The sequence below is a fragment of the Passer domesticus genome, chromosome 10 (genome assembly GCF_036417665.1).
Source record: "Passer domesticus isolate bPasDom1 chromosome 10, bPasDom1.hap1, whole genome shotgun sequence".
Lineage (NCBI taxonomy): Eukaryota > Metazoa > Chordata > Aves > Passeriformes > Passeridae > Passer > Passer domesticus.
This window is the reverse complement of record NC_087483.1, coordinates 31,170,551-31,196,854: the sequence shown is the minus strand read 5'-3', so window position 1 is coordinate 31,196,854 and position 26,304 is coordinate 31,170,551. Positions and strand designations below refer to the sequence as shown.

The 26,304-nt window shown below is 42.4% G+C and overlaps 2 protein-coding genes and 1 long non-coding RNA gene across 4 annotated transcripts in view; 1 reads left to right on the top strand and 2 right to left on the bottom strand.

The window, feature by feature from the left end:
- PTPN4 (protein tyrosine phosphatase non-receptor type 4) overlaps positions 1-4,453 on the bottom strand; it is a 106,767-nt gene extending 102,314 nt beyond the window's left edge. Inside the window, exon 1 of the mRNA XM_064434957.1 lies at positions 4,296-4,453. Within this exon, the coding sequence (XP_064291027.1) occupies positions 4,296-4,308 (13 nt within the window). The 5' untranslated portion in view covers positions 4,309-4,453. The remainder of the gene's footprint in view (positions 1-4,295) is intronic.
- A 673-nt stretch (positions 4,454-5,126) lies between these two features.
- Positions 5,127-13,480, top strand: LOC135309083 (uncharacterized). The gene is made up of 2 exons (XR_010369392.1): positions 5,127-5,499; positions 6,440-13,480. It is a non-coding gene; the product is annotated as an uncharacterized LOC135309083 (long non-coding RNA).
- The window catches only part of TMEM177 (transmembrane protein 177), a 62,489-nt gene continuing 42,450 nt past the window's right edge, over positions 6,266-26,304 (bottom strand). For both annotated transcript variants that reach the window (XR_010369389.1, XR_010369391.1), the window contains one exon: positions 6,266-10,680. The gene's annotated coding sequence lies outside the window, so the exon portion shown is untranslated. The remainder of the gene's footprint in view (positions 10,681-26,304) is intronic.

The following is a 26,304-nucleotide window of genomic DNA, read 5'->3' as shown; positions in this document are numbered from 1 at the left end:
TATAATCTACACCATTCTAATTTAAAAAAAAAAATTAAAAATTCCAAGTATGAAAATGTTAATCTCTAGCAGCACTACATTTGATTTTGCCATTTGAAGATCTGGGCTTTTGGTCATGCAGAATAATTCAGTTATTATTCTCCAATCTAGTTACTCTGAAAAAGATAAGAAATACCCAGAAAGGCAATGCAAAAATGCACGTGCCATAAGAAGTGCATTGTCTATTTCTTCCTCATCAGTCTTGGGGTCAGACTGAAAACTGTGAAGTGGCAATGAAGAGCTCACTTCACACTCCAATCACTGAAAATATTTCCCAGAGCATTCTTCTTTAGAGATCATAAATTCTCATAATTAAAAGACTGTTTATTTTTAAATGGATATTAGCCATTTCCCCTTCCTCATGAACTGTAGAGATGGCAGTGTCTCATAAATCACACAAACAGAATTGCATTTATCATCCAATAGTCACAGTAAACTTGTCCAAAGTAACTGCAGTGTGAGACAAAGTAGGGGGCCAAGAGAGGCCTAACTGCATCACCCTACCAAGTCTTTGTTTGAAGGTGCATAAGCTGAGAAAGGAGAAGCTGGTTCAATTCTCACATTTCAAAGAGAAATTCATCAAGTTATGTTTGTCTGAGCTACTGAGAATCTCTGTGACCACCAGCTGTAACATTCTGTGGCATGTACTGGGCCACTGCAGACAGCCAGCACAGACTTCAGTGTGCTGTTAACCAGATTCTTTTAACCTACACATCTGGACACTGAATTCTGGTATGTCAGCACATCAATAAAATTTCTGTGAACCCTTTAACTGCTACAAACTTGAAGCAATTTATTTTGTAAATAACAAACAGCAATAGTTTTCTAATTCTGGAATTCTCTAAAATAAAAATGGAGATTTTGAATATGTACCTGCATATATAATAATTTTATACGTATATATATATATATATATAGACTTAAAAGGAACTAAAAAAATTTAGAAATTAAAGGTTTTCAAAACCATAGAGAAAATTGTTTTTGTGCTACTTCAGTGGATTACAAGTCCTGAAGGAAAAACAGCCTCTGTTCCCAAACAAGCATATATGAACAGCTGGTCCAGACAGCAAAGACCTGCTGTTGTATTACCAGCCCACTGCTGACTGAGCTCCTTGGGTTTTGTCTCCTGCTCAGGCCATTCTCCCCTCCCTTTGCTCTTCCACCTTCACAGTTCCTTCTTTCCCCCATGAACAATTCCATATTATATACATACACAAACCATTTTTACAGTTATTTAGGTTGGAGGACATTAATACCCATGAGAATTTTGTCTGGGCATTTAATGAAAAGTGACAGCACCAGAGTGAAAGTGTTGTATTAAAAAAAAAAGAAAAAAGCACAGTCAACCATCTGCTGAAAGATTCTCATTTGACCATTTTTTAATTGGTGAGAATGGAAGTGAGGTGACACAGAAACAGGATGTGAAGGCATGGGATTCATATGATCTTGCACCAAATTTAAACCCAAACTGGGGGAGGGGAGGAGGAAGGCACAACCATGATAAATCAGAGGATCAAACTATTGGTAGCAAGAAGACAAACCACAGAAACGTACTATTTATCAGTTTAGGGAAATAGTCTAACATTATGATTCTAACGCCAAAAAAAGCCATGCATATGTTTACTGCTTGTTTTAATTAAAGTTTTGACCAGCTGAAAAGTTAGAACACAATATTCAATCCACTGTAATTTTAAGAAAATATTTACCCAACCCAATGACTACATCCAGAGCCTAAATTGCCCCGAGCAAGCTGTTCTCTTTCCCACATAGAGGTGAGCTGATGGCTGACCCTGCTCCAGTGTAACCTCCCCTCAGTTCTCAGTGTGCACCCAAACCAATGCACAAAACATAAATAATGGCCCAGTGATGTGGAGCCCCCAGATGCTGCTCAGGACCTTTCAGCAGTGCTGTTACAATATGAAAGCAGTCTTTTGGAAGTCCCTTTATGCCCAGCAATCACGTCACACACTATTGTCTGAGGCTGCCAGCCCCGAGCAGCCCCTGTGACATCACACAAACACAAGCAAACACTCACACCCAGCAAATGCCCACACAAACACAGGCCTGATGCCTACTGAACCAGGGCTGCAGCTCAAGATCCTGCAGCAGCTTCTGTGCAGGTGGATCCATGTGCCCAAAGGGGAGCCACTGCAGGATCTGAGCCAAAATGATGTACCCTGAGTATTAACTTACCATGTATTTTAAATATGCTAATGGCAGTGACATGTAAATAGTACTACGTGAACCCTGCTCATTACCAGAGAGCTCGTCCACTCCACAGAGCCACTAGCATTACTTCTAAGATTACAGGATTTTGGGTTTTAGTCATGTTTTAAAAACACAGCTGCTAATAATTAATTAATTCTAGTCACGGAAAAACAGTATTGGCTGAACTTTCCTGCTACTATGGTGTAAGTGTACCCAACCCTGAAAGTATTTTTAGCAAGGGTGTTCAATCAATACTGTTATGTACAACCTAAATTAGACATTAGCAGGACATGAGAATTGTAAAGCATGGCAACAAACAATACATTCCACGGACAATTTTGCTGAACAAGAAGTAGCCATCAAAGTAAACTCTAGACAGGTAAATCTGATTCCAAACAAATTTAACTGCAAACATAAGAAAAACATACTGAAAGGTAAAATTACTTCATACATTTCTACTGGTGAGGAAACCGCATTTGTATTTCAATGTTTAATCTGACTTTGAAAAACTAAAACCACACAGATCATCTAAAAATACAAAGAAAGTGTAATGACAACAAAATTATAGCAAAAAAAAAAAAAAAAAAAAACCAAAAAAAACCAGCTGGACCAATGGTACATTTCTGAGTTTATACTTTATAAACTTGCCTGGGAAACATATTGACACAAGTGTACATATTTGTAATCTTATCACCCAGAATCATATTTTATCAACATGGTGCAAGCCAGAGTCATGCCAATATGTAAAAACAACTTTTTAGGTCAGTGAAGCAAGAAATCCATTGTCAAGAAAATGGCATCCATAAGATTACAATACTGAATATATTATGTTCAAGCAACGAACTGGAAAACTTTCCTACAATATACATATCTAATAACAAACGGGTTTATAAATTGCAATGTAACTCGTTCCTGTATTCCTGCAATGCACATTTACAATGTGACGAGCACACCATGTCTGCATGCGTGTGAACACGTCGGTGGCTCCCAACATTACAGAGCACTTATTTGCCAAAACAAGCAGGCAAACGTGCACTCACAAAACCCCCTTACCACTGAACTCTTGAGTTTAGCTCAGGGCAAGAGAAATGCCCCGTGGGTGAGCAAATGTACGTGCACACTGCAGTCCAACAATTACTCTTCAGCTGAGATCCATTAGCACTTCTGTAATACACGGGTCACACAAATATTTTCTATCTCACAGTTCAAAAAACTGTAACAGCTTGGCCACACTGAAGTCCTGGATGGGTGGAAATAGCAGCATAAAGTTCGTTCACGTGTATTTTACATCTGAACGATGTATACCGTTTGAACAGACCAGAGGTGGGAACAGCTCACGTACACTGGCAGCTATCTAGTTTTAGCTACTAGCTCTTGGAGATTTTTGAAAGGAAAAAGACGTTCTGCCTCTTCCAGCCGGTGCTGCAACAGCATGCACGAGTTAGCCCATCACCAGGTACACGAAAAGCCTCTGTCGCATATAGACACAGCGATTATACAAGCCTTCTGCTCGAGGGAGACACTAAAAATGTACCAGAGGAATGCAACGACAGCACTCAAACCTATTTTCCCTGCCCATAACCAGGGCAACGCGCACATGTGCCTAGAAAGCACAGGCTCGCAAAGTTTTTTTTATTAAACACGCTAAAATAAAAATCCTTTTCGGGCGTTCGGCGGAGTTCACTGCATTTTGGAGACCCCGACCTGCCCCCGCAGCTCGTTCCCCTCGAGGCTATTTACGTCCCCCCCTGCCAGCTCCACACAGCCCCCACACCCCCTTCGCCAGAGGGGAGCCGGCTCTCCTGCTTTTTCGGAGGGGGGAAGCGGAGGGAGAGCTCACACACACACACACACACACACACACACACACACACACACACACACGCACCCCCTCCCAAAAGGGCTCGGGGCACAGTCGCTCTCCGCCCGCGGCGACCTGAGCGCGAACTTGCGGGAGGGGGAGCGGGGCGGGGGTTACAGCACCGAGACGCGGCTCGCAGCACCCCTCGTCCCCCCCCAAGCCCGGAGCCCCGAGCGGCCGCCTTTACCTTCATGTAACATCCACGTCCTGGTTCCAGATGGAGCGGGGAGCGCGGAGGGAAGAGGCGCGGGGGCTGCGCGCTCGCGCCGCTGCCGCCCCGCGCGACCCCCAACCCGCCTCCGCGGGCGCGCGCGCGCGGGCACGCGCGCCGCAGCCGCCCGGGCGCGCGCAGCGCCCGCACCCCCCCCCCCCGCGGGATCGGGATCGAGAGCGGGATCGGAGGCGCCGCTCGCCCCCCCCTCAGTCTGCCCGCAGCGCCCGCCCGAGCCGCAGCCTCGGGAGCAGCGACAGCAGCCGCCCCGCGCCCCGCCGCAGCGGCGAGCGCCGCATCGTACCGCAGCGACCGGGCCGAGGCAGGGCGGGGAGGAGAGGGAAGAAGAGCCGGGGGAGAAGAGGACGGAGGAGCCCCGGGGGGAAGGCGGAGGACACCCCCACCCTCCGGCCTCTCCTTCCCCCCTCTCCTCCCAGCGACCGGCCGGAGGGGCCGCACGGGCCGGGGCTGTCCCTCACGGGGCGCGGCACTGCCTCGCACGGACCGACGGCTGCCCCGCACGCAGCCCCGGCCGCGAGGCTAAGGGGACCGGGGGAGGTGGGGCGCCGGGGCGCTGCGGAGGCGCCTTCCCTGCCGGCGAGCGAGCGAGCGCCCGTGGGGGAGGAGGGGGGAGGACCTGCAGCCTCCGCCCCTCATCGCCGCCCTCCCGCCCGCCTCACGCGGGCAGCATAGCAACCAACATGGCGGCTGCGCAGTCACCGGCGGAGGGCGGGAGGCGGCCCCCGAGAGCTCGCGAGAGCCGATGGGGGGCGGGCGCTGTGCTCTCCTTTCTATTGGTCCGTAAAAGGGAGGGGGCAGGACCGGGTGTACGCCTGGCGGTTTGATTGGCTGGGCTTACCATGGCTGAGAGGGGCGGTGAGCACTGATTGGTCAGCTGAGCCGTCACTCGCGCGGTGGCGGCGCGCTGGGCGGGCGGCCCTCAGCGGCGCTGGCCGGCGCGGTTTGGTGCCCGCCGCCGTCCCGCCGCCTTCGCCCCGCCCGGGACGGGTCCCGCCGAGGGCGGTGTGCCCGCGGGAGCCGCACGCTGCCCTTCTGACCCGCTCCGCTCCGAGCCACCGTGGAGCAGTGGGGGTGTCTTCATGTCGTAACCCTCCGTCTTGGTCACATGGCCGCCCCGCCTCACCCTGCACATGTCCCAGAGGGTCGCTGCTGCCTGGAGGTGCTTGCCGGAGCTTTCCGGAGCGTGAGGTGTATTGTGGTATTGTGCCTCCTGGACACGTAAAGATTTTCATATGTGGCCCATGGGAAGCTTTGCGTTCAAAGACGTCGTTTAACACAACCCGGTCCTTTGATGTACTTATATTGTGTATGAAAGGGTTTGGGTAAAAATGTCTTTAATGTCCATTTATTAAAATACAACCTCTCACAACAAGCTGTTTACCTAGTGACAGACACAGAGAATATATGGAATCATTTAGGGTGGGAAAGACCCTTAAGATTACTGAGCCCAATGTTTGGGAATGAGTTCTTGGATTTCACAATTAAATTCCTAACCATAGCAAGATGTGGAGTAATAGTGAAGGAGTTTGCATGTTTTCTTCTAATTAGGAAGCTTTCTAAAATCTCATTCGTTTGATGTTTGCAAACCTTATGTACATTTCCAGCCTGAATTGTTCTTGTGCCAGTTTTGTTCTTTTCTTAAATAATCCTTCCCGCTTAGCAGTGTTTTCCCTCAATTACTTTTAATAAAGCAGTCGTACCCCCTCCATGTTAATGGGCTAAATAATCCAAGGACTTTTAACCTCTCCCATTCCTTAGTGAGTATTGGGATATACAGGATATTCCACATGGCTTCTTTCAGGAACAAGTTGAATCAGGGGTGAGAAGACTGAATCTGGGGAAAGTAGGCAAGCAGAAATTTTAAATGACAATTTCTGGAGCACTTTTAAATAATAGACTTCTTCATAATAATGAGTAGAAAACAGTTATAAATTGCTGAGATTTACATTTTATTAACAGAAGTCTAAAAGATGACAAAGCTTAAAGTGTGAATGATTCCCCTGGATTGAACAATTCCTAGACTGATGGTTTCATAAAGCCCCAAAATAATACACACAGTATCAGTAATGTCATTCCTTGTTGCATTCCTGTTTCTCCAGCTCTTCCTGAACATCTCTGTAGTTACATTGACAGACTGATTGTGGTGCAAGCCGAGACATCCAGCAACTGTATCCTGCATTTGTGAGCTGCTGCCAGCCTCTCGAGCAGGGCATATGTTCTTCTGTGCTTTAAAGGCATCCTTGGCTGCAGAGCTGTCTTGGTTTCCTGATAATTCTCTTTCAGTTCGTGTCGAATTTAGTCACAAATTGCACACATACGTTTCAATCCATTAGCACTTAAGATTCTAGTTCTGCCTCTCACATTTTCATATCATTTTCTTGTGCATGGTTTGTGTCAAACATACAGTTATGTTCAATCTGAGAAGAGCAATAATTAATACATTGCTTTCAACAGAGTGTGTGATGGAGGACCAACCCAAACCACTCAATGTGGTGACTGCAGAACCACACAACATCATTTTGGCAAATGCAACCTTGCAGAGTTACAAAGGGATTTGTTTTGCTGATCTAACACAAAATTGGTGACACATACAGATATTATATATGCATTCCAAAGTTAATTCCTTGCAATACATTGTCTTTTCTGCATTTTGTTGTTTACAGAAGACTTGATTCAAAGCCCTAAATCAAGGCAGTGGAAGATGCCCACCATGTGCAGAGTACTTCAGGTCAGGCCTAAACAGATATTGAGGCAAAGTTCTCCAGCTCATGCTCTTACAACAGCAATGGAACAAAACTGCACTGCAGAATGTTTGAGTGCAGATATTGCTCAAACAATTTCAGCAAAAAACTTACTTTGCAGAATTCTGAGTTACATGTTATATACCCTGAGCAATCACTTCCCAAAGTTATGAATGAAAGAGAGAAAGCAAGCTGAAATGTCACTTTGTCATTATTTACTCGAAAGAGCACATTCCTTTCTCATGTAAAAAGTGCATTCAGGTCAATTCCTTTCAAGATCATGGCTCTTTCCTATAACAGCAAGTTTCTGGCTGTTGTCTGCCTATGTACATAAGCAATGGAAGCTGCATTTTGTGAAAATATTTTGCATAGCAAGAGTTTAATTTTCAAACCAGTGTGTGGGGATTTATCTGTACTCTGTTGATGCATTTTGGGGAGGATATGTTATCTCACAGCTTGTCACATCCTGCTAGTAAAACACCACTATCTTAAACCGTTTTGTACAAGTTAAACCTCTTGTGTAAATATAGAAGCAAACAAAAGCTTCTCCTTTACCTAACAGACCCGTGGTATGTGTTTGTGCCAACAACCTTATTACTCATGCAAGACCTGCCAACCAAGCTGTGATTAATTTATGTGAGAAAACTGTATATTAAAAATGTGAATGGGATTTTAAGCCTCTCACTGAAATACAAGCAAACTGCTTTGTGGCCAAGAAGACATACTTAAACACTGCATTAAAGCAATTCAAGATAAATTACTCTCACCACAGGTGGAGTTTAGCTGTGAAAAGAGGAGACAAGGCACTTAATCTTAACGCTAAGCTTGATCAAGCAGAACATATTTTTATTAGCAGATACATTTTCTAAAAAGTAAGGTCCTGATTCAGCAAAGCCCTTAGAACATACAGACGTTACTCAGGGAACAACCTTAAAGTTGGCCAAATCCCACGTGGGAAGTGCCACTGCTCAGCATTACTGGCAGAGAAGTTTGTGCTGGAGCATGGCTCTGGGATCACTGCTAATATATCCACAGTGCACTGTATGGACATAAATACTGAACATGAGTGTTCAGCAAAATCCTAAGCTATGGGGACAGAAGAATTTTGCTGCTTGCGATGGGGACTCACTTTCTCTTTAAGTTGCTGCAATACCTGGTGCCATAGGGCTCCACAGTGTTAGAATACTGTGAAATAGTAATTTGTGGTAATAAGCTTGTTGCAGCTATCATCCAGTCTGGTTGTATTTCTTTTATAAATATATGTTATAGACAATGCTCAGAAATGCACTGAAACTGAAAGATAATGGAAACATCAGTACTTACAGTTTCTAGACCATGTTTCACCAAGTCCTTTTTTTCTCCAGCCAGCCTTTGACAAAATTCTTTGCCTTTAATACACATCAAAGTACCACAAGGTTGAACTTCTAGATACCCACTGCAAACAGCCAAGTGATTTTGTGAAGTCAACTTGTGCATTCACTCATGGAACACTGTTATTTTCTGCTTCTGTCCAAAAGGAGAAGCATAAATGCTGGCAAGTAGCATAAACTGGGAAAACAAAACCATAATAAACCAGGTAAAAAATATTTTGAAGCGTAATTTTTTTTTTCCCCAAACACATCAAGAACAGATCTTCCAGAGAATGTGAGGAACTAGGAGGCAACAGAGATGTAACAGACGCATTCAGGGAAAACAGGAGAAAACCAAGTACTTTTTTTCTGTCACTGTTCTTTTTGGCAAATTTTGAGGTGATTGCCACAACAAAACCTTTTTTAGGGGCATGGTCAAAAAAAAAAAACATATTTGAAAAACTGAGTGTCTGTGGTTTTAGAGCCAGTCAGTAAACTGTACAGTACCTGAGTGCCAGGACAATGTATTTTTCACCCCAGGGTTCAAAAGGAGCTTGGATCTGAAATCGCCAAACTGTTAACTGTGCTTTGTAATTTATGGTTTGGAGTGAACCTAGTTCTGGAAGAATAGAAATTTTTAGACAAGCCTTCAGAAAAAACAGAAATGACAACCCAGTCAGTCTAACACATGTCTCATGACCATGCAATGAGAAGAAGCAGAAACTGCAAACCTGGTAGTGCTTTAAAAATGTCAGCAAAGTCAGCAAATATTGATAAAGAGGAGCTGACTTATGTAGACTTTGTATAAACACTGGGACTCTGGAGTTTTCAGCTTTAATCAACTCCCTGTTGGAAGAAGACCAAGTTTGTACCAACTTCTGCTATCTTCTTCCCCCTCTCCTCCTCCCAGCTTGCTTTTACTCTCAGTCTAATTGCCACAGAAAGGAAATCCAAATGTGTGGCACCTGGGGAGACAGAGCATGTTTGGGGTGTCTCCCCAGTCTGACCCATAAAGGAGCCATGGACTTGATTGAAGAACATTTAACATGCAGCCTGGATGAAGCAATCACATATGAAGATTTCCCCAAACAGTTTTACAAAGCCCAGGAGGCGAGCTCTCTTTGTGATTGGTAACTGCTTCAAAGGGAAGATGGATGGGTAAATGATCACAAAGGGAATAGCCAGATTCCAAATGTACCTGAGCTTTACAACACGTTCACAAGTGGTAAGTGAAACAGGATTGGACAGTGTTTTCTAGGGATTCACAGTTATTTAGGAAAATCAAAACCAAAATTGCTGACACAAAGTAGCCAAAAGACAAAAACATCATGATAAAATAGCAGCTAAATGCAATGATCACATATCAGTGAAAGGAAAACAAAAAAAATCTACTTGTGCAACATAGTAGGCTCTAATTGGTTCATATCAGTCAGCAAAGGTATTTTGAAGCCACTATGGATACTTTTCTGAAATGTTAGTGCTAAGAGAGGCAGTTTGGACTGATAAGGACAGAAGAGAATGAAAAAGCAACAATTAAAAAAAGGGTACTGTATAAATCTTCAGGAATTGTGTTCTTTCCCTTAATACTAGCCAAAATTCTGCTTATAGCATCTTGACACAAGGTACATCTTAAGCATTGGAAAACCATGAAAAAACAGGAAAAAAAGTGACCAGATTGATCAGAAAGACAGAATACCTTCTAAGACAGATCAGTTACTCTGGAACTACTTAGAAAATAGATGAGAAATGGCAGATGGAATACAGTATCAAAAATCAAGTCTGACATGAGAAAGGTGAACAGGGAACAATTACTCATTTCTTAAGAGAACAACGATGAATCTAATAATATTTTTTCAAATGGAAGTGTAAAAAAAGCAAAAGGAAGTACTATTTAAACAACATCTGCTTAATTTGGATAATTCATCATCATGAGATCTTTTAGATGCCAAAAATACTTAGGGCAGGAAGAAGTTCCTAGACAAATTTACAGAAAAACAGGCTGCTTTGCAGAGAAATGGAGAGAGCCTCCAATTCCATCCTTAGATAGTCAGAGATTGAACTGGTAAATAGGAGGAGAAATTAAGCTGTAACTGTTCTCTCCTTATATTTCCACTGTAGGGAACTGCAGGGCATCAGGTTACCTGGACTTTTGGTGTGACTTGGGTCAGCCTTTCTTATATTGCAGCTGCAGCAGAAAGATGTTCCCACCTCAGACCTTTTGCTTCCTGTCATATCCTGTGGGGACTGAACCTGAGAAATCCCAGTAAAACATTCAAATCAATGAACATTCAATCTTATGAACGTTTTTAGAACTTTAAAAGGGATTTAATCAACATTTTAAGATGAGATCCAGTGACCTTAATTTAGCAAACCAGTTGCATAGATACAAAGCCAAAAACGATGGTTTAGTTAGACCTTCATTTTGACTTAGCCCAAAGAGCCTCACCCAGTAATTTCTGCAACAGGCCTATAACTTTGGTTTGAGCTGTGTTGCATGTTTTAAAATAGGGGTTTTTTTCTTTTTCTAAGTCCATCATTAAGCAACCCAGCAGTAACAACTGCTACTAAAGCCTTCTGGATCTGGAATGCTTCAGAAAATTTCTGGAGTATTTGGGAGGAGAGAAAGATACATGCAAAAAGCAGAGTATAAGTGGGCTCCATTTGTGTGGAATTGGTTCAATTCTACTATTGATTTCCTTCTACAGTGATAAAAAAATTGAAGTAATATTTGAAATGAGCAGCTGACACATACAGGTTTCACCTCCACAGGCTTTATTTTATTTTTTCCTTACTTTACGTTGACCTGTATTTGACTGAATTGTAGGTAACTATCCAGAAAGTAGAGAGTTTTCTTTCAAAGCTCAAAGTCAGATAGCAGTGGTTCTAATAAGAACGATGCAAGTGCACAGGTTGGTTTGTACTCAATGCTATTTACGTTTCTGTTGCTAAGATCCCTGAGTGAAGGCCTTTATTCTCTTAAGGTGACAGCAATTTGTGTGGATAAGCAGTGCACACTGTACATCGGTAAAGAAGTTCCTTGAGCTGGTTTTGCTTCCTTGATCTACAATACAAACACTGGAATAAGCTCGCACTTTCAGATGGGCAGTTTCATATTTCAGGCCTGTTTCCAGTAGAACATCAGGAAATCTTTTGAAAAATACCAGTACATATAGAAGAAGAGAGGAGAAAATGGTCTCTCTGTCATCCTTTCCCATTTTTTTCCCTGAGGATTAAAAAAAAATACTGTAGTGCTTGGTTACTTCAGTCTTTCCCAGGCTTCTTTATAAAAGTTTGCACAGAACTCCTCACTCATGTGAGAGCCAGTGGAGACCGTGTGCCACCTCTCCCTGCGCCGCAGTTTCACAGTTGTGGTTTTGAGGTCAGCATTGTCTGCCAACAGCCAGCAGCAGTGCAGGGCTTTTCCCTGCTGGTAAAACATACCCAGAAATGCACCCCCAGTCCTGAAAATGCCTTTCTCCACTGCAGTATAACATTACATGTTTCCAAAGTAAGTGTTCTCTACAAATATTTCTGAAGAGAAAAATAAAAGAGCATTCATTGACTGTTGTGGTTTGCTCTGACCTTCAATTACAGCGCGGTACAGAAAACTGCCAAATTTGGCCTGTCCTGAGAAAAAGACAAAGATGGCAGCAACTCAACTAAACAAAACAAATGTGCAAAATACTTCCTGGTACACTCACATTCTGGCCTCCTGCACAAAAAATTGCCAAGACAGAATTTTTGACTGGTTAAGTTCTTCCAGGAACTGTACAACCTGTTCTGCATTTTTGATTCATAGAATGTTCACTTTCTGGCTTCCTGAAGTGGTTCCAAAGTTCATGCCATAAGCAGAAAAAATTTTAGAAAGCTTGGGCTAATCATGTAGAAATTAGCCAGACTAATTATAATGAAAAACATCAACATTTACAGAAAATTCAGCTCACTGCATTTTCTAATCAGATCAAGAATGCAAAATGTAGTATGTGTTCCTTTTTATTTAAAAATATTTGTATCCTAAAAATAGTATGGATGGAGTGTACCAGATAACATCTGAAACTTTCAGCAGAGACAAGAGGACCGGAGAGCCAGTGGGAGTTTTCAAACTATTTGCCATTTGGTGAATAGAACCCTGGAGAGATGCTTTCACAGACACAAAAGTGGCTTCTGTGGTACCAAGGAACAGAAGAAGAGAGATGCCAGTAAAGGGTGAGTTGGCAGCCCTGTGGACTGACAACACTGAAACCAGCAAAGCACAGAGTTGCTCTTACACCTCTACTGTACCTGCACCTTCCTTACTCAACCCCAAAGGGACCACGCACAGAGGACAGGATCTCTCAGTGCTTCATGGCTCTGGTGACACCACCACCAAGGCTAGCATTTATTTGCACATTGAATGTGGCTTTTATCTGATCTATAGCAGGTCTGTAATGTTACCCACAGCTCATAAAATTTGCTTGTTATCTGAGAATCTTTGCTTTCATGTACTAGTGTTTCCAACAGCCATGGTACTGATGAGGAGTGATAATGACAATGTTTCTAGTCATAATTGTTGTGGGGACTTGGAAATGTGAAAGTTAAAAAAGTCAGAAAAAAAACCCCAAAAACCAACAGAATGAAAATTAAAATGCACCTATATTATTTCACAATCTTGGAAACAAGCTCTTTTTTGAATGCTTGCCTTTACCAGTAATGTTGTTACTGATACTCCCAAGTCACCTTTAAGACAGTAGAAAGTGTGCTTGTATTCCTCTCTGTGTAAAAAGGTAAAAATCTGGAGCTCTTTCTCTGTAGCTCCAGGCTCAGCAGTCCCTGGACTGCAGTGAGAGGGTTTTTTGGGGGATGTCTGTTGCTTTTTCTTAAGTACACAAAAACCAGGATATTTACCCTCATTGCAGTGAACTTGTTCTGGGATCAGTGAGCAGGACCGCAGCAGTTCAGAGAAGTAGGAAAACATCAGGTAATGAGAGGCTGGACTGAGATTAGGACAGAGCTGAAAGGCACTTTAGGAGATGACCTGGGAGGCATTTTGGAAGACAACTGAGCAGTCCCACTGCTTGCAGGCAGCACTATCAGCTCTACTCTTTGCACCAAGGTAGGAAAACAGGAATCCCCTCTACTTTACACCTTCCAATGTGCTAATGGGGATGAAGGAGGGAGCAGGTCTGATCTGTCTTGCTTCCAAGATTTAGTAAGGACAAATACAGAATGGGGAACCCTTGAGTCTGCTCCCTATTGGTTAGTGCCACAAGGCTAATGCAGATTCTTCTGTAATTGCTTGCTACACATATGTGGCAACATACAGAGGCCTCATGAATTGCAAAGAAATTGTATCTCAGATAATTTTGGATTAATCACAGTTTTCTCTAGAGGTACTGTTAATGAGGGACATACCCTCTACTTTGTATTCCTGCCCAAGGCAGCACATTTCCATGCCATATCATGAAGAACTGGCTCTACAAACCCATCATTAATTTCATAGCTATCTCCCCCCTCCAACAGTGCAGGATTCTCCACTATGAACTGTTCCTAGAGGCAGACTGTGGTGTATGGATTTGTGCTTCTTTGTTCACCGCCCCATAAAATACTAAAGATTTTATGCACTTGAAAAGTTGCAATAAAGTTTAAAGAAAATAATTATAAAACAAGCCTTCTATTCTTTATTCTGTTAAGCTCACAATTATTCAAAATTAAGATTTCTTCTCTTTTACCATGGATATGCTACAATGACATTCAGAAAAAAAAATATATTAAAAATGTTACACTAAGTTTTTTTTTTTGCTGCTATTAAGTAATTACACAGAGGAGCCCATTTTTCAGGACCAGCTGAGATTTGGTATGTCTCAAAAGCTAAGCCCTTGAATCCCAGATTAAACATGCAAAGGCAGCGGGAACAATTCCTGCTTTGCTTGTGCATTCTCAACTTCCCTGAGCCCTGCAAGGTCTGGCTGCACCACGGGTCCTGGACCAGTCCTGAGCCAAGTCCCCTGTGAGCCAGACCTGGCTGTGGTGTTTCCAGTGTGGCCAGCTGCTGCAGCAACACTGACATCGTTCGGGTTGTGTAAGGGCTAAGTCAGGACAAAATCTGGGGAACAGCAGCTCTGGCTCTGCAGTTTAATTGGAGACATTATTAGCATGAACTCAAACACAAAACTGACTATGCCAGGACAGAAACATTATTGCTGCAGGAAAAGCAAATTTAAACTAAGTAGGGAAGTTTCTAAAGGACAATTTGCCTTCATAGCAATTGTGTACCTCAGACACAGAGACTCTCCTGAGCTGAATTCAGGCCAGTGACACCGTCCTGCTCTGCCTGGATTAGAAGCCTTGCACTGTACCCAGTTAACTGCAGCCACTTTGCAGAAACCCTCCAAGTGTTCCACTGAATGATTTGAGGAGTATTCCCAGTATTCCCCCCTCCCCAACAGGGCACAGTTTCATCCCCTCTGTGCACCAGGGTTAATGGCACTGTTCTGCTTTGCGTTTTTTCTGTTATTTACCCTTTCTCCACTAGATGCTACACTGAGACCATCAAACATTTATTGAGTCAAATAACATAAATTTGAAGACTTAGCACAGAATAGTGTGTTTAAAACAAAACAGTGACAGCATTGCTCTGTGTGGTGTGAGGGTGAGACTCCTGCATCTCACTTTGGAGCAACTGCTCTGACTTCATCAGAGCTTCTTACTTGGCACTGCGTGAAAGAGGGATAAAGCATGTTTGTGTTTCCTGGCATTATTATTCATATGCAATTGTATCAAGAAATTACCTAAATGTGTGAAATGGTTTACTGAGAGTGCCACAAAATCTAAAATTAACCAAATAATATATGTCAATACAATGAGCTAGTCCTTTTTTCTCTTTATGTCTTAGAAATTCAAAATCACATGCTGAGCTGGAAAATTACACTAGATTATATTTTTGATGAAGCTTCTTCAAATAATATCAGAGATCCACATTACTTTTCTTGATGTTATGCAAGCCTTTGACCCAGGCAGCTGGGGAAGTGCTATGCAGTGTGGCTCCCACAGAGCCTGCCAGCCTGGTTTTAACTTGTGCATTGTGCAACACCTTCTGGTAAACAACCTGAGATCCTCTTACCTCTCAGTGCAGGCAGGCCCAACCAAGCACTGCTGCAGAGCCTTTCTTGTGTGACAAGTTTATTGGATAAATGTGTTCCAGCCTGTCTTGGAGGCTCTACTTGGACAAAGCAAGCAAAGGTCAGAGACTGTTTCAGCTAATTAAGGTCTTCAGGGCTGTGTCTCTATCAGGCCTTTGGTAACCCCTCATTCCTAAAGGTCTGCTTATTATGTACCATACTATTTAGAAATATGCTGTGTGTTATAGCCCAGTTAGCATCACATTTATTGTTTCAAGAAAGCAGTAAATATAATTTGGGAAAGCTGCAATATGACCTGGTTAAGGTACAGCATCAGTGATAGACTTCCTTTCCAGCAAAAAATCAAAACAAAGCTTCAAAACCCTGCTATGTTGGTCTTGCTGTGACATGCTTTAATTTGCTTATCTGGTCTTAATGTGGGAAAAGAATTAAATAGAAAAGAATGGTTTGTTGAAGCTCAACAGGGCCTCATAGCAGTCAATATTTACTGTTCAGGAACATAATCTGCTGCTGGTGTGATGAGGTTCAAAATATAAATTATATGCATCAGCTGAGGATCTAGGCCACATGCCCAGCAAACTGGGCCCTGGCCTCCTTATTGACCATCCACAAGCTCATCTTCAGATTAGTACAGAGAAAGGTGGATTAAGAACATGGTGAGGGGGAATCTCCTTTTTTGTTTTTCCTTTCTTCCTGTAGACGTGGGTAGGCTTAGATCAGTTTAGCCAGTGGCAAGATGCAGAATTATTAATTCTAAGCTATGGACTCTTTACAGTGCTTCAGGCCAGAGGTTTCTGGCAGAAATTCATGTAATACTCTGCAGTAAGGAGTAAAAGTCAAGGTTAGGAATAAAAGCCACAAATTTACAAAGAAGGGCCCTAAATATTTTTACATTGCAGTGGTTATACCGAGAAGCTATTAAAAATATTAAAAATAAATTATTAAAAGTACTAAAAATAAATGCTTGTCCTCTGGTAATTAACTTACTTACTATTTACTCCATCTGAAGAGTTAAAAACAAGCACAAAGCCTAGCCTCAAAGTAGGTCATATTCTCTGAAAAATCAAGACATAAGGTCATGACCTAAATAAAATAGAGTTTGCTTCATAATGATCCTGGGAAGGAAGGGATCGGCCAGTGTAGGGAATCAGCATGTCAAAGGGAATTGTAAATGGGAGCTTTGCAGAGCTTTCATCTCTTCCAGATGGGTTCATCTCCAGCTCAGGTCAGTATTGATTGAAAACTGTTACTCTGCACAGTCTGCTCAGTGCCCAGTGACTCTGGGAATTGAATCATGTTCCCAGCAGACAAGCAGTTGCATCGCATAAAACCACCGCTAGACCTGAAATTAATTTCCAATTTTGCTGGCAGCCTTCCAGCAGAGAGGTCAGATCGAGAAGCAGCCTTAAGGATGAGAATTGCTCCTGGCAAGGCTGGAGGCATATGGGGGGCACAGACCACAGGGAAGGGCAGATGTGGCAGGGCAGCAGCAGATTTGAACGTCTGCCATTCAGGCATGGACTTCAGTCTTCTGAGTGCTGGTGGAGCAGCAAGTTCAAGGGCTGCTCCCAGGCCTCCCCTGTGAGAGGTGGTTCATGGCAAGAGAACGGGCCAGAGGGAAACCATCACAGCCAGACATGAGAACCAGCAATGGGCAGCCTCTCCCACGGCCCTGCTGAGCGCCTCTGGGAAGCTGCTGGTAACTCCAGGCAGGACCACACAGGTGACTCCGTGGAGTCAGACCAACAGGGGCAGCGTGACAAGGGGTGACTTAGAGAACTCATCTGGTGGCATGTTATTGCCAGTGGGGGAGGTAGGAGGAATACAAATTTTATAAGGTACTACAAAAGTTTAAGTGATCTTATGTGTGCAGATAAATATTACTGTTTATCTGCCTGTACTAGGAAAGAAAGCAAAAATATCCCTGTGTTTCTTTTCCACTTCTGCTGGCTTCTGTGTTTGGACAGCATCAGACAATTTTTGGGTGGAGAAATTTTGCTTACTAAGGAATATCAGGGAGGAAGAATTTAGTTTTCAAAGTCCCTGGGTTGGAGCTTATTCCTGCCATTTGTAAGGAGAAACCCAAATATTATGTGGACCTTTTTTGCTCCAGTTAACCATACAAGAAACAGGAACAAAGCCAGGAAGTGTTGCAGTTTGCAGTATTGGAAAGCTTGCTTAAAAAGAAGTAGTAATAGGAATTACTGAAAGCAAGGAAGTAATTTTTGAGGCCGAATGTCTTCAACACATTTATATTCCTATAAGATTAGTTAATATTCTTGCCTTGCATGTGATGAATCACACTGCCCCAAGCCATGTAGAATGATGCACTGCTGATACTAAATAAATTTAACTTACCTTCAAATCACAATTGTTGAGTGCCTGTCATTTTATGGTAGAACTAGTCCCAGGAAAGTCTGGATGAGTGATACCACTTTCAGGTATCAAGCATTAGAAAATGCATGCACACACAAACTGACCCTATGCTACAAAATCTCAGCAGATTACCACTTTTCTATTTAGCACATTCAAGAAATACTGCTTTTGCACTGTGCTGGCTTGGGCTGGGGTAGAGCTCAGTTTCTTCACAGTTGCTGCTTCGGGGCTGTGCTTGGATTTGTGCTGCAAACAGTGCTCATAATTCATGGTGTTTTCATTATTGCTGAGCAGCACATACACGGTCAGGGCCTTTTCTGCACCACCCACCAGTTAACAGGCAAGGGAAGCACAAGGAGCTGGGAGGGGACAGAGCCAGGACAGCTGACCCCAAGTGACCCCAGGGATATCCCATCCCATATGGCATCATGCTCGGCATATGGAGCTGGGAAAAGGCTGGTGAGGGGACACTGCTCAGGGACAGGCTGAGCACTGGTCTGTTGGTGGTGAGCAGTTGGGTTTTTTTCATCACCTGTCTTTCTGGGGTTTGATTTCTCTCTCTTTCATAGTTTTCTTTTCATTACAAATTCTTATCAATTTTATCTTATTTTGGTTATTCAACTGTACTTATCTCAACCCAAGGGTTTTCTCACCCTTCCAATTCTCTTTCCCCATCCCACCAGGGGCAGTGAGCGAGCAGCTGTGTGGGGCTGAGTTGTTGGCTGGAGTTAAGCCACAATCTACAAAAACCTATTCCTTCTCATTATCCCCTCTCACTCTCCCAATCCTCCCTCAATTCCACTCTATCTTTTGCTAACTATCTTCTTGCCTGTAACCTCTTGAACCTGAGCAAGTTTTTCCAGACTGATCATATGTTGGGCTGGTACAAGACTATTATTTTTGGATTCATCCAAATGCTGCATAGATTCTGATGTACTCCCCCACCTCTTCTTACCAGCCCTCTAACCACAGCATCTGACAGCACATCCCTGACTCTTGTTACACTTTGTTCCTTCCAAAAACTTCCACCTTTGGAAGAGGGAGAGTCCAATGTGCCGTTGACTACTTTTGCTGTACTTTTTTGTGGATTTGAGTATCCTACTGAGACACCTCACACATATTTTAGGGAAAGTAAAGAACCTCTAAAGGTGGGGCAGAGAGGAAATTAAAACTTTGTGCAGGGTGGCTAAGCCACATGGAGCAACCATTTACCAAGTGTGTTTCAAAAGCAAATTTGCTGGCAGGTGGACCAAGTGGCACAGAAGTTATATTTAGGAATTTAGAAAATGTCCTTACATAGAAATAGGAGCTGTGGGAGTGCTCTTTTTTTCATCCATGCCTTGGACAGTGCTTTCATATGAGGATGAGACAAAGGGCTTCACCCAACCCCAAGCACAAGCTGCTGTGATCCACATGCAGTGCCAGGGTACACTGGCACACTGGCATTGGCAGCTCCCCATCTCAGGGGATAGGTCACTTATTTAATTCCTGCCCACTTTGTAACCCCCTGACTCCCTTGCCTGCACCATTCAGGGTGCTGTGGCAGGTGCCATCTTGCACACAGGATGTGCTGCCATGTCCCCTCTCACTATCTGGTTTCTCATGTGTCAAAGTGATCGTTTCTCACACCACTGCAATACCCCCTGGCAGAGCACAACTCAGCACAGGTTTTGAGGCTGTCAGAGGGCAGGCACTGAGGCAGCTCTAACAAGTGACAGATTTTTATATCCACCCACTGAAGCACTGTTAATGCATCATACACAAAGTTTAATGGAAAAAGTCAATGCTAGGATCACACTTCCACCACAAGTGAAACGGCTTGTTGTGCACATCAGTAATTACACTTCTTGGCATTTTACCCAAGGCTCACAGTATTTTTGTGGAGCTTTTTGTCACTGTATATTAGTGATTTTGTCTAAGCTGAGGCACAAATAAAGAGGGAATACAATGCTCAATTGAAAGCAGCCCAGGTGCAGCAATATAATTTGCATGAGGCAAATCTACCAACTGCAGTGGGTATAGTTCCCTGATGGATGGTCAGATTGACTGTCCCTGTAGCCTCCTCTGGCCCCAAATGTTGGAACTAACCCTGGAATAAGGTCCACATACAGGCGTGCTCTGAGCCCACCTGAAGGCTCATCACTTGTGATTTCTACCTTCACACCCCACCTCAGGAGGAGCATACAGCTCTATGCTATCAGCTTCAACATGCCAGCAGTACTGCCAAGGGGCTGCATATCTCAGAGAGCCTGGGGGGCTGCCCTGCCAAACTAAGTGTAGAAGTTCGGCCAAATGTGCTTCAAATCTATTAATTTCAAAACTGAAGGTCAGTTTTGCTAATACTTATAACACAGCATGCAGTCTATATCTGGTGAGAGTAATGAGGTCTTGGCTAATGCATCATTTAATGCTGTTAAAATTTTGCTGAAACTGCCAGTCTGGGGGGGGTTTTGGTTGTTGTTTGTTTTTAGCAGTGTGAACATCTTGGGTTTGCTTGAGTGAAATAAAGAATTAGATCCTGCTAGAATAAAATCTGAACATAGTTTCTGAAGCTGGGAAATGGCATTAAAGTAGGTCTTTTCAGTACAAACCAATTCGGGTTATTATTGCATGAATAGCCTCTCAAGAGAAAATATAAATGGAAAATATATATTTAAGATACAAGTGCTCAGACATTCAGCAAAATAGATGCATTTTTGCTTTTACATCACACAGCCTGCCAGAGCTGAGGTGACTAAAACACCCTGCAGAACCGTGACTTGGACTACATAACCTCGTGTCAGGGCCTGCTCAGATGTGCAGTGTGAGCTACCCTGGAGCTTGGTCTGAAGGCACTCTGTCCTGCCTCAGCACGGAGGCTGCAGCTATTTATTCCTCAGGTTGCCAACAGCACCTCATTTTCTCCTAGAGGGGTCTTCAGAGGAAGTCAGGTACTCACCAAGCAAAGCTTTCCAGAATGAAGGCTGCTGAGGGAGGCAGTGTGAGGAGCCAGAATTCATTAGCCAGAGGCCAGATACCAAGGATATAAAGGAAAATAGAAACGTGGAGAGGATTTTGCCTGTTTGAAACAGGTCCTTAATGAACATGCTAAGATTTGATACATCAGAAATAAATGACTTCCTAAAAACACAGACCACTTGTGTAAATAACATCAGGTATAACACGGGGAAAAACACCCCAAAGAAGAACTCTGAGAAGGCATCTGTCAGAGAGTGTTTAAGGGTAACTCTCTCAGTTAGAATACCGCTAATTCTCAAAAAGAAAAGAAAAATCTGGTCAAATCTGGAAAAGGGGTAAGAAGGTCTCAAAATGAAATAGCAATACCTCCAGCAATGAGGTGTCAATAGGAGCTGAAGTGTGAGGTTGTGCTGTTTCTGCAGCTTCTGTCTCAAGGCAGGGGCAGAGCAGATTTGCCTTAACGCAGAGTCCTGCATGACCCCAAGGGAGGCTGGCTGCCCATTACCCATGGCTGACATGCACTGTCAGCTTCTGGTGGATCAGAATCCTGCTCACATTATTTCCTAGTCAAATTCTTTATTATTACTTTCCGAAAAAGGCGGTCCTGGAGTTGTAACACCAGCCCTGTACCAAATGTCTGCACTAAGGAATCATTTCACAGATACTGTTTTTCAGAACTGTCTGCAGATAAATAATGTGGGCTTAAAATGAATCCTTACAGGATACCCACTAAGTGGACTCATGGCTGATCATTCACATTTACTGCTGTCTCCCGAGGGGATGCTGCTTAACAAGCTCACTGGATGGCACAGCTAATTTGTAAGTCAGTGTTTCAGCTTTGTCACTTACAACATGCAGCATCTTTTTATGCAGCAAGTACATCTTTAATTTACATACTCAACATCATCAAGCTGTTCAGGTGTGACCATGCTATAAAACCTACATGATTCTAGTGCAGCTTTGTGCAGACATTATTTATTTATTTATTTGCTATATCAGCCTACGTCAGCACAAAATAAAAGCAGGCAGAAAAAGCAGATGAATTTTCTTTAGCTTAAAAATCAGTCACATGAATCGTGTTCCTACAAAGACCATATAGGCTGTAACTCATATTTTATGTCTAAACATATCTGCTTCTTGCAGTCTTTTCCAGTGATTTACAATGCCAATTATGCTAGACTTGGACATGTGGAATGGCATCATCAGGGATGATGAAGGTCTGCAAGCTTTGTATAATGCAAAGGTGTTTTAAGCAACACAGCAGTTAGATGTTTGTTTTCCAAGAAAAACCAAAAGGTATAACTTTCTGCACCCAAATTAAACCAAAGGCTCAATCCAAACAAAAGCAATACATCACAAGAGCAAATACAATGATGAAATCATTTTACATATGCCTCCATAGAAGATATCAGAGTGATCAATTTTCATAACCAATTCTGAAATAAGATTCCTGTGCGACTAGTTGGTTTTATTGCAATCATTTGTTCCATCTACAGGAGCCTCCACCTGTGCTGCCAGCCAGCTGCAATAGGCTGTTACACAACTCAACACATGTCCCAGTTAGTCCCTAAAACTGGTTTCACCCAGCTCTCAAGATTTCATTTCTCTTGAGAAAACTAATTTACTAATTGTGATGTGTACTTAGGCTTCTGGTAATGTCCTGTGCCTTCAAGGCCCTGCTGACATCATGTTCCTATGCTTTTGGTGGCCTGCACTATATTGCCCTGCTTTTTTCAGTGACCTTCAAGGCCTGGCTTCCTGATAAAATAACTCGTTTCACTAGCACAACGTGTACATCCCCACTCTAAGGTCACTGGATAGTTCAATGTACAGAATAATGGTCTGTTGGGATGTGCATAAAGATAAACAGAGAGATATAAATAGATACAATGCTTCTTGATGTTCTGTTATTAATATATCTTCGTTATGGCAGTATGACTGCTGTGTTATCAGAACTGCTTTACAACAGATGCAAACTTTTAACCAGACATATGGGTTGATACAGTCTAGAGAGCTCTTTGAAGTCAGAGGGTGAATAATGGAACCAGCTTAACTTTAAATCCTCTCAAAAAGCACACAGTTTTTGGAATCAAGCATTTGCAGTTTGCTTTAGAATGATGAGCTTTTAAAAAAGCTAAATCTAAAGGAAATGTTATTACTGTTTCACAATATATTTTTCTTTTTTGTCTCTTACACATACCTCATATACATCTCTCTGGCTTGGTACATGGGTTTGTTCACTGCCTGTCCAGAGCTAAACAACATGATGCCAGATTCACAGCTATTTACATTGCTTGACTCCCACTGCCTGCCTAAATGTCAATTATAATGAAACAGAAGAAGAAACATGGTGGGGAGATGTTTTTGAGTGAGCTTTCTAGATTATTGTGTCTTGTTTTTCACAAGGGTTTCATCTTTCATCACAGTGTCCAGTAATCAGTCTTATCCATCCTTAGATATTTCCCATCAGCAATCTGTTCAGATTCTAATCAGCTTTTAAACACTAAATTGTACCATTTTAAACATGCCTTTTGTATTAATAAGAAAAGGATGTTTAGGGTGAAACGAACACACACAGGGCCCTACAGAACACATCCCTAGTTTGGGCTGCTGCATTGTTCCGCCATGCAAGTCCCAAACAGCCTACCTGTGACTAACATTGCCATGACCTGATTTACACACAGATTTAGTATCTGCAACTCATTATCATATTTAAACTTCTGGGTGGCTCAACTCCTTTGAGAAATTAGACCTAATAGCATTCTACAGAGAAAAAGATATAAGTACCTATTAACCTGTAGCAGTTTACCATAGCATTTATAAATATATGAATAACGTGCAGAGTCATGCACATCTCTACTAATGCAGGCTGAATTATTCATTACAAAGCTGGGCAATATTTTTATCAAATACTTATTATGGATAAATATTTTCCTTATTCAGTACCTTGATGCATGTTTGAATAACACCTTGCAAATAATTCTTCATGCAAATGTTGCACTGAAATATTAGCTCTTTCTTCCTTTGAATAGTTATTTCCAAATCAATTTCCTTTGTGTCATTTATTCATTACAAATGAATAAATGGTATTCATGGAGCTTGTTTCTCTCTAGGCTAATAAACAGACTTGGTGTTAGCCCCCAAGTACTTGTAATCTCAGCTTCAAACGTGCAAACTGTAGCACACAGTGGATCTCTATGCTATCATAGTATTTCTGGCATCAACATAGAGATAAAAGAAACACAGGAAACCAAGGAAAAGTGACTCAAAAGTTCAAAATATGAAGTCAATATGTATCAGTCATATGTCCTTATTCCATTGACTGTCATTTTTATGTTGGTTTTGGTCTCTCTGCCCTTTTCTTCCTTTAATGTCTGAATACACTCAATCTCATATTTTCTTGTCTATTTGTTTGAGATTGAGCAGTTTATATTTGCTTGCAATTAGTCCTCAATTTCTGATCAAATGCTGCTTTTGCAGGACTGGAAATACAAAACTCTAAATAATTCTCCAGCCATGCAAATATTCTCCAAGGCTTAACCCCAAGGCATGCAGGTGCTACTTTTGTCTCCTTTCCTTTAATTTTCAAATATAAACACAACATCACCATGAACAAAATTCACCTTTGTCATCAGTAGCTAAAACAGGACAGCCCTGGCATTTTGTGGTGCAAAACCTTGAGGACAGCCTGTACTTCCTAAGTTTCAGGGACAGTATTTCTTCTTATAAATTACAGACAAGATGTGCATACCATCAATAAAACGTGGCCAGTGATTCCCAGCTCCTGGAGGCACAGGCTGGCTTGTGTCATAACAATCAGGGCTCCCTCCCTCTAAGAAAGGTCACACACACATTGCAGGATGGCCCTTCTTGCTGTGAGACATCATCACTGTCATTATTACTGTTATTACTGCTACTGTGGTAATGCCAACGACAGGGAGCTGGCTTTTCTCAAACACACCGTGTGAAATAACGTGGTGCCTGTGCTGCAGCCCTCTGGAGTGAGGCTTTCACAGGTCAGGCTGTTGGCCTGGCGTGGGGTATGCAGGAACATGGGTACTCTGGGTGACACTGCATAACCAGCCAAGGTGATGGGGAGTCACACCCAGCAGAGTTAGGAGAGATTTCAAAATCATGCTCCTGGACCAAACTGAAATGCTGGTGCAGGTGCACCCTACAGTGTGTGCACAGATGTTACTCTCCTGCAGCAGATCAAACTCCCTTCTGCTAGAATGAAATGCTACTTAAAAAATGCTTCTAGTTGCAAACTGGCATTACTGCTTCCTCCCAGTAATGAGGCTGTGGCAAACCATTTACTAGCATTACAATTTACCTGTACTCAGCTTTGCACTTGCATTTGCTGATCACTGCAGCTGAAGCAAAATAAAATAAACACATCAAACACATGCACACATTACTTAAATATAATGCACATTACTACATGTTGTCCTCAAAATAAATAAGAAAAACAGAAAGCAGATTCACAGAACAGGGTCTCTGTCTACTCTGCCAGCTACCTAAAAGTCTGTTGTGATCTCTGATCAGCCAGATCAGAGTCAGATATTTACGGCTTTGTAATCTTTGAACATAGAAAAATGTAAGTCATAGCTACTTTTAAAAGAAAACACTGGTGTGCTGAGAAAGAAAAGATAATAGCATCACAAGTCCTGGCCAGATCTAAATCCCAGGTGTGGAGAGAGAGAGGGGATTAGGATATTATACTGTGGTCCAGTAACAGCCAAAACAAATGGTGATTATCTAGTTTAGGCAATTCTCCATTCACCTACGTCATATTTTTTAGAACAATAACCATAGGAATTATTTAGCATCTTTATTTACTGCCACTCTTCTGCTTACAGATGAAGGCTGCAGTAGTTACCACCATGAAACCATGGCTTCAAGATCAGAAACAAATTTGCTAAACCCTGTCTATATTATTTTAATTCCTATCTTGATAATGAAACACCAAATGAGAACAGAATTCAGCCTAAAAGATGAGGTGTCAGAATAATTTTATATCTTGTCACTTGGTAATGACTGTAATGGTATCTTTTACTTAGGCACCTTCATTAATAACTTAATGGTGAGAGCATGTTTTAGTGATTGTGAACATGTGGAATACTCCATGTTCTGGGGCAGAAGATTAGTTTAATGAGGAGAGAGCCAATTTCCTGAACAAGTGCCTTATATAGTTCCTGCTTTTAAAAAGAACAGTAACATGGACAATTTATCACTACAAGGTACAAAAACACTTAACTTCCTGGTTTGGTGCATTTATAGCACTCCTGCAGAGGGGAGAGAGATTAATAAATTTTTTTCATGTGTAAAATAGGTGGAAATTTATTCTTCCAAATCCTTTTGCTCAGTAGAGAAACATTCATTACCAGGAGATTGGGTTCAAAGAGCAAACTATCACTTAGCC